Below are 8,833 nucleotides of genomic sequence, written 5' to 3' on the forward strand. Positions count from 1 at the left end.
CAAGCTTTTCAGTCGATTCAGACATATAAGTGCGATTCAGCATTTCACTGTCTCATACTTTTCTGCGTTTGCTTTTCATGGGTAATTTCGTCATTTTTTATTGCATTTTTTGAATTTTTTATTGCTTTTTCGATATTTTTTTATTGTGAATTTTCTAATTTATTATGGAAAAATCGGAATTATTTATGGAAAATTCGAAGTTATTTGGTGGGAAAATTGGCTTTTTTATTGCAACAGTTGATTTATTCATTGCATTTTTGACGTTTTTAATTGCTCAAAAATCAATTATTTATGGAAACTTTTGATTTATTTATGCATTTTTCTATTTGTTTATGGAACTTTTGTTATTTATTACTGCTTACACCCCTGTTTCTTCACTGGGACTTTTGGAATTATTTATGGGAAATTTTGTATTTGTTATGGAACGATTAATTGTCTGCCCCTCGAAAGTGTTCCTGTCTATCGTAACATTGATGCCAAGTCTTGTTTTGTCTCGCTCAGTCTCACCTACCAGCATGTACTTTGTCTTAGCCGCATTCACCACCAGTCCGACCTTTGCTGCTTCATGTTTCAGGCGGGTATACAGTTCTGCCGCCGTTCCAAATGTTCTAGCAATAGTATCCATGCCATCGGCAAAACAGACAAATTGGCCGGATTTTGTGAAGATCGTACCCCGGCTGTTGATCCCGGCTCGTCGCATAACACCTTCCAGAGCGATATAGAATAGTAGGCAGGAAAGTCCATCACCTTGCCGTAGTCCCCGTCGAGATTCGAATGAGCTGGATAGTTCACCAGAAATCCTTAAGCTGTTCTGCACACCGTCCGTTGATCTTATCAGTCTGCTAAACTTCCCGGGAAAGCTGTTCTCATCCATGATTTTCCATAGCTCTGTGCGGTCGATAGTGGGTCAGTCGGTTTCCACGGTAGGGCGATGGAAGTGCGAGTGAAAAATCCGGGTTCAGAATCGCGCTACAATATTCGTTGGTCAGTCGGTTTTCTCGGTAGAGCCATGCAAGCGATAGTGTGGAATTCGGAATCAGATTAGCTTGAGAATTTTCGAATGGCTGACAATTTTCAGGTAAGAGTGATGGAAGTGCGAGTGAAAAATCCGGGATCAGAATCGCGCTACAATATTCGTTGGTCAGTCGGTTTTCTCGGTAGGGCGATGGAAGTACGAGTGAAAAATCCGGGTTCAGAATCGCGCTACAATAATCGTAGATCAGTCGGTTTCCACGGTAGGGCGATGGAAACGCGAGCACGAAATCCGGGATCAGTGGTCATCGTGATCAAATAAATCATAATCGTGATGAAGACCGCGACGTGTATTTCCATATAACTAGTGGATCATATCACCTAACAGAGGTGGCTCCTAGATCCACACCTTACCCTACCCTACTAACCACCATTCCTTCCCGTGACAACTGTGGGGATGCTGTGGATTCCACGGTTTCTAGTAGCAACGGTTGTCGAACTAACATTCCTTCCCTTTCCTGATGACCGTAAGGACGTGGCCAGCGCCGTTATTGACTTTAAATAGCTGAACTCTCGAATTGTGCACATTGAGAATGGTTAGCTAGTCCCAAGCTTTCACATTCATTGGCTCTCTGTGCAACTTCGATTGTTCTGGTCAATCACGGAGTGGCAATGTGTACGGTTATCTTTGCTTTGCTTTGCTCTGTGCGGTCGATAGAGTAAGGTGGGGCAAAAGTTCGACCCTAGTTGAAAGTTCAAATTTTTTCAAAAAATCTAAGCAGATAAAAATAAATTAATACCGTGGGGTGATTCTACCATCCATGAGCTAAAATTTTGCTGAACAAAGTTACGCCAAATGTCTTATCAATTTTGAGTTACAACACCTTTTGTATGTGTGTGTCTTATTCGAACTCTTGCCCCACCACTGGGGCAAAAGTTCGAATCTAGTGTTTGTGAAATTTCGCTAACCGTAGCACACTATTTTGACACTTTGGTAATAGGAATATCTGAAACTACTTAATATTTGATGTTGGAACTGGAATACACTTTAAAGTTCGATCTGGATTTTACCCAAATCAGTGTTAAATTTAATACACCAAAAGTTAATAGTATTCCGCCAAATCCAGATAAAACAACTTTTTTTTCAATTTTGATCGAATTTTCTCACTAATTCCATCATTCTTAGAGATAATATGCACATTTTGCACAATTTTAGGTTTTTACCTAAAGTTGCCACATGACTCGAACTTTTGCCCCACAATTCGAACTTTGGCCCCACTATGTGGTAAATATGATTTCCAAATCTTTTTTGCAAAAAGTTATACATGCTAAAGCATCTTCAAAATATACCTAGTTACGCCCCAAAACAAAATATCAAATTTGATTTCATTACAATTCTATTTCATGCGTTGGAAGGACCATGACATGTTACAATTTTTTGATCAAAAACCAACATTTTGTCATAACTTTTCGAAATATTGATCAATTTTCATAATTTTTGGAATGAAAGACTCTTTTTCAAAAAGGCTTCGAACAACCTTGACACCCGAAAGAAATAATTTGAATTGAGCTCAAAAACTTCAAAAGAAACTTTTGTCCCATTTTACTTTACTGCCGTATGCCGCCTTGAAGTCGATCAACAGGTGGTACGTTGGGATCTGGTATTCACGGCATTTCTGGAGGATTTGTCGTATCGTGAAGATCTGGTCCGTTGTGAACCGGCCGTCGATGAAACCGGCTTATTAACTTCCCATGGACTCATTTACTTTTTTTTTCTGTTCGGGTGAGCCACTGCGACCAGTATTTTGATCTTTTGTGGCATTACCCGTATCCTTAGTATTTAGTGCATGTCGTACTACTCCATTGTCATTGAGAGACAATGAAGCATCGATTTCTGTACAGTTCTTGTTTTGTTACCTCAGAGGTTGAAGAAATCTAATGCGATGAAAAGGTACCGTTTTCATAGAGATTTAGACTCCAGTGAAAGTGCGCCCCTAATCAAACACAATTGATTTTATTTCTGAGAAAAACAAAACGGTGGTACTGATTATCCATGCATCGGAACTCTAGTCCCATCCATGTCTTGCTTCTAGTTTAGTCCCAGGACAACAAAGAAAAACCCGGGGCTTTAGGCTAGTTGCAAAACTTTGTCAAATGAGAGAATGTGTTCTGCAATAAGTGCACGTGAGTCCTTGAATTACCAGAACTTAACAGTCCTTAATAGGTTAGTACGCAATTAGATACGTTAAGCATGTTTGTAGTCCTAACTTCAGGTGTAGTCTCGGGTAAGCAAAGTCCGAATCTTTAACTACCAGCAAGGCAGAATAAATGCAATTTTAGAAACTGTAACCAGTAACAAGGACTTTGTACCATGAATCGTTATTACCAAAACACAAACCCCAATTTGACAAACCGGATGTCACTAGGGTTCGGTTTGGTAGATCTTGAACTGTAACGCAACACATAAAGGCGATCTACCTACGTTACGGGCTCCGTTAAAGATCGAGCATATTTGAAACCCCCTCAACCATTCATCCATCAGCACGGGTCGCCTGACACCTTGGGTTGGGGTTCCCTGTTTGGTGGACTTTTACCCCCGGAACAGGTAGTCCATAGTGTTATTCTTAGCCAATTGAGACAACCGCTACCGGCACTACACAGCTATCTAGGCTGATCGGGAATAGCAGTTAACATTGATTGTTAACTTCTTAACGAGCCCGAACAGCCCTTAACTCATTTACTTTAGGTGAAAGACGATGGAAGATGATCTGAGACAGCACTTTATAGGCGGTATTCAAAATGGTGATCGCTCGAAAGTTCTCACACATTAAGTTGTCGCTTTTCTTGTTGTTGGACAGATTATCCTTTCCTTCCACTCCTCCGGTAGTTCAGATCTTGACTACCAACCGGAGCAGATAAGTGGCCAACTTTTCCGGGCCCATCTTGATGAGTTCTTCTGCGATACTATCCTTACCAGCCGCTTTGTTGTTTTTGAGCTGGTGGATGGCATCCTTCCCTCAGCGTGGGAGTTGGTTCGTTCCCGTCCTCTACTGCACCAACATAGTCATTTCCTCCGCTGCCTTGATCGTCCGTGCCAACATTCTCTTCGCCATTCAGGTGCTCGTCGAAGTGCTGGTTCCCCCTTTCGATCACCTCACGTTTGTCCGTCAAGAGGCCTCCGTCCTTATCCCTGTATATTTCGGCTTGCGGCACGAAGCCTTTGCAGGATGCGTTGAGCTTCTGGTGGAACTTACGTGTTTCTTGTAAACGGCACAGCAGTTCCTTTTCCTAACACTCGGCTTCTTCCAGGCGGCGCTTTTTCTCCCGGAAGAGATGGGTCTACTGCTTTCGCTTCTGTCTGTTACGCTCCACATTCTGTCGGGTTCCATGCTGCAGCATTACCGCCCGCGCTGCGTCCTGCTCTTCCAGAACCGCTCAGCACTTCTCGTCGTCTTCGTTCGACGTTCCCGATAGTTCTCTCGGCTGCGTTGTTGATGCTTTTGTGTGGCTTATATTAGCAAATTGAGTATATTTATTATACTAGTGTAGATTGCGTAGCAAAGCAACGCTTTGCACAGAGTCGATATACATGGGCGACGCTATCGATATTCAAATATAGCATAGCACAAGTAGGCTGTGATCCAACTTCTTCAGTTCCTCTTACGACAACGCGGCAACTGGTAAGCCATTGTTACGTCGCAGCTAACAGGCCATTGCGCCGGGTGATTTCTTGTAACAATCTAAGAAGTGCACATTGGCTATCCTGCCAGGTTTTTCAGAAAAGCTATGAACCTGATAAGAAAAGATTATTCATTCTTTTATTACTAGAAATCACCCGAGCACTGGTTAACGCAAGTGATCAAATAAAGTTTAACCTACGAAGTGTTGAAATTGTGTGCCTCATCACGCGTGTGCATGCGCAGATAGTGAAAAAAGTTCTACTCCAGCAAATACATTTCCAACCAGCGAACGCACCTCATCACCTCCACGTGTACGGCGCCAGCGCATTATTGAAGTGAAAACTTTTCGGTAAGAATTCTTTAATATTCACTTAATCTCTTAAAACTGATACTGTGATAGTCAAAATTCTACACAACGCGTGTGCAAGCGCGTTCCAAAGTGAAAAAAGAGGATTGTGATACCGAAATTTTCATCTATTCCATTAAACATCTTTGTCGTGACACGTGAGTGAAAACACGATCAGAAATATTAATGTAAGTAGCCCTAACAGGAGAAGGCGAAAATTAAAAAAAGTCCCATTTGGGTTGCAAACACATACCCTTTAAACACAGGCACGTTGCGCATAAAAGCATTTTTTTTCTTTGTGCTAATTGCAAGCTGAAAAAAAAAAATGCTCTACGTTACCATGGGTACCGTAATATGGCATGTCTACTGAGATCTTATTTCATTCTTCAAATTCAAATGTGCTATAAAAATTATGGATGGTGGTTGCATTCGCTAAACATTATGGAATGCTAAAAGCAATTCAAGCATAAGAATAATCATACAGTGCCTTCCCGATTTAAAACCCATCCTCTGAATGTAGAATAAAAAAAAATCAAAATAAGGAAAATGCAAGTTATTAATTTTCAGTTTTGTTTGATGATTGATAACATTTGAATAAGTGAACACATACGTAGTGAATGGAAAAAAAAAGAAATTTTACAAAACACGTTTGATTTCGAAAGCAATTTGGCTTAATATCATTAAACGTGTCCGTGTCTTAACTACCAATTGAAAAATAAATGATTTTTATGAACAATTTGTGCTATGGTGACAAATTGACAAAATATTTTTCAAAACGTGACCGGATGCCCGAAATTTTGATACAACGCAACCGGAAGTCCTTTGAATTATTAACTCATTTGATCATTCTGCGCTATGGCTGCAAATATGACATTTTATCTAAAGCGTGACTGGATGTCTGCAATATTTAAACAACGCGACCGGAAGTCCGTTAAATTGTTGACTACTTTGAATATTTTGTGCTGTTGTCACAAATTTAAAATATTGTCCATAGCGTGACCGGAAGTCAGTTAAATTGTTGACTCATTTGAATATTTTGCGCTATGGCCGCAAATATGAAATATTGTCCAATGCGTGACCGGATGTCCGCAATATTGATCCAACGTGACCGGAAGTCCGTTAAATTGTTGACACATTTGAATATTCTGCGCTATGGCCGCAAATATGAAATATTATCCAATGTGTGACCGGATGTCCGCAATATTGATCCAACGTGACCGGAAGTCCGTTAAATTGTTGACTCATTTGAATATTCTGCGCTATGGCCGCAAATATGAAATATTGTCCAATGCGTGACCGGATGTTCGCAATATTGATCCAACGTGACCGGAAGTCCGTTAAATTCTTGACTCATTTGAATGTTCTGCGCTATGGCCGCAAATATGAAATATTGTCTAATGCGTGACCGGATGTCCGCAATATTGATCCAACGTGACCGGAAGTCCGTTAAACTGTTGACTCATTTGAATATTCTGCGCTATGGCCGCAAATATGAAATATTGTCCAATGCGTGACCGGATGTCCGCAATATTGATCCAACGTGACCGGAAGTCCGTTAAACTGTTGACTCATTTGAATATTCTGCGCTATGGCCGCAAATATGAAATATTGTCCAATGCGTGACCGGATGTCCGCAGTATTGATGCAACGTGACCGGAGGTCCGTTAAATTGTTGACTCATTTGAATATTCTGCGCTATGGGCTCAAATATGGAATATTGTCCAAAGCTTGACCGGATGTCCGCCATTTAGATCTGAGCATGACCAGAAGTATGTAAATTGTCATTTTGTTCAAACATTTTGTGCTATGGCCAAAAATGCCTGACCGGATGTCCACTGTTTTGACTGTACCATGAAAAAATGACTTATTGAATATTCTGTGCAATCGAATTGCCGAATATAACTAATTTTGAAAAACACATGTTTCAGAACGTGGAACAACACGAAATGGCGAACGAAGGCAAATATGTTCGAGCTCCGAAGGACTCCGACCCAGAGTGGCTGGTTCAGTCGGACTCCGCGTCCTTGGAGGCATCAGGATCGTCAGCTAGCGTTCCTGATTCGAAAATCGATGAATTCGATGACAGTTCTGTGAAAAAAGTTTCAGTTCAAACATTACGAGTGACTCCCTTCCGCTAACGAGTGGACTGAACTATAGTGATCATCCTACGCCAACCCAAACTGACGGTGGTAACAAAAGCGACCAGAATACTAACGAGCGTCTTGATAGAATGGAGAATGTGCTCTCAGGCATAACGAAAGCATTGAATTCCATGCAAACAATGCGGCCCATCCGGTATGATCCCAATGAGGATTGGTCTGCCGCTGTCGCACCTAGAAATCCTCCCGAGAGCAGTTTTTCGAGCGTACGTTGGGAGAATATCAGGCCTTTTCCGGCAGGAGTAGCGGCTAACCAGATGTGGGAGGAGTGGAATCGCTACATTGAAAACTTTGAAATGGCAGCGACCCTCAGCAATGCAAACGATCCTGTGAGACGGTCACAATTGTTGTTCCTTTCGATGGGAACCGAATTACAAGGCATCGTGAGAGCCGCCAAGCTAAGGCCGAGCCTGACCGATGCAAACTGCTACCAAAAGTTCGTGGCCAACATCGGTAACTATTTCCAATCCATGACTGATGCATCTGCAGAGCACGAAGCATTTTCTAACATGAAACAGTTGAAGACGGAGAATGCTGTGGCGTTTCATGCCCGCCTGATGGCAAAAGTTCGGCTGTGTGGATACAGCCCCACCGACCACGACAGATTTGTGCGATCGCAGCTTTTAAAGGGATTGAGAAACAAGGACTTGGTTAGGGCCGCAAGGACCTACGGACACGACACCAATTACATTGTACAGGCAGCAACCCGGGACGAGGCCTACGAAGCGGAGACAACGACCCCTGATAACAAGGAATCGCTGGCAGTTAACCGTGTACACCGAACCACCTCAGTACAAGATTCGATAAAGAAACGTTCGAGAGCAGACAACGGAGGGCCACAACCAAAACGGTCACGGACCAATCAGTACGCGGAACGACGATCCACTCAGGACCGAGGACGTCGTAGTCGTTGTCGACGATGCAATGGTCGAACGCATTCCAATTTGCCATGTCCAGCTTTGAGCCGAAACTGCAATTTTTGTGGTGAACAAGGTCACTACGCAATCACTTGCCGTCGAGCCCACGTTCGGCAGGTCCAGGTCAAAAGTAGTGCATCACCTACACGAGAAGACGATGATCAGATGGACCAAACACAGGTATGATACGTCGTAAATTGTTTTACTAAAATTAAAAAGAATAAAAATTAAAAAAAAAACAGTAGTTGAATTAGAATACATTTGTTTCATAAAAAAAACTGCATTCTTTTGTTTTAGTACGTAAACGCGCTATCCCTTGCAGACGTTTTAGTGGAATGTTGTATTGGCTCGTCTAGTCCCATCCAAATGCTTATCGACTCCGGCGCGGACGTTAACGTTATCGGGGGTAAAGATTGGCTTCGCCTTGAGCAAGAGTACAAGGAAGGCAGGATTGGCCAATCTCAAGTTTGTTGAACAGTCGAACCCTAAAGATCTCCGTGCATATGGTACACACAGTCCTATGAAAGTAGAATGCATATTTCAAGCACAGATTGTTGCATTGGAAGGCAAAGCACCTGCCATTCAAGCGATATTCTACGTTGTACGCAACGGAACAAGATCGTTGTTAGGTCGATCAACGGCTAGTGATATGGGAATATTGCACGTTAACGCAACGGTTAACCATCTAGACAAACTAAACGATCTAACCGTCTTTCCTAAAGTACCTGGAGTCAAGGTAAAATTTAGCGTTGATGAAAC

The 8,833-nt window shown here is 42.2% G+C and overlaps 1 protein-coding gene across 1 annotated transcript; it reads left to right on the forward strand.

Annotated features, from left to right (window-relative positions):
- The first annotated feature begins 7,228 nt into the window (after positions 1 to 7,228).
- LOC134285815 (uncharacterized) lies at positions 7,229 to 8,548 on the forward strand. Its single transcript, XM_062847389.1, has 2 exons — positions 7,229 to 8,254; positions 8,372 to 8,548. The coding sequence occupies exons 1-2, from the start codon at positions 7,229 to 7,231 to the stop codon at positions 8,546 to 8,548; spliced, it is 1,203 nt and encodes a 400-aa protein (XP_062703373.1).
- Positions 8,549 to 8,833: the final 285 nt, after the last annotated feature.

The sequence above is a fragment of the Aedes albopictus genome, chromosome 1 (assembly GCF_035046485.1).
Source record: "Aedes albopictus strain Foshan chromosome 1, AalbF5, whole genome shotgun sequence".
In the NCBI taxonomy this organism is placed as follows: Eukaryota; Metazoa; Arthropoda; class Insecta; order Diptera; family Culicidae; genus Aedes; species Aedes albopictus.

Bases quoted from the DNA above. Each gene is read 5' to 3' on its own strand.
- LOC134285815 (XM_062847389.1), top strand. From the start codon at position 7,229: ATGGAGAATGTGCTCTCAGGCATAACGAAAGCATTGAATTCCATGCAA. The intron at 8,255-8,371 runs GTATGATACGTC...CTTTTGTTTTAG, and splicing joins ATCAGATGGACCAAACACAG to TACGTAAACGCGCTATCCCT.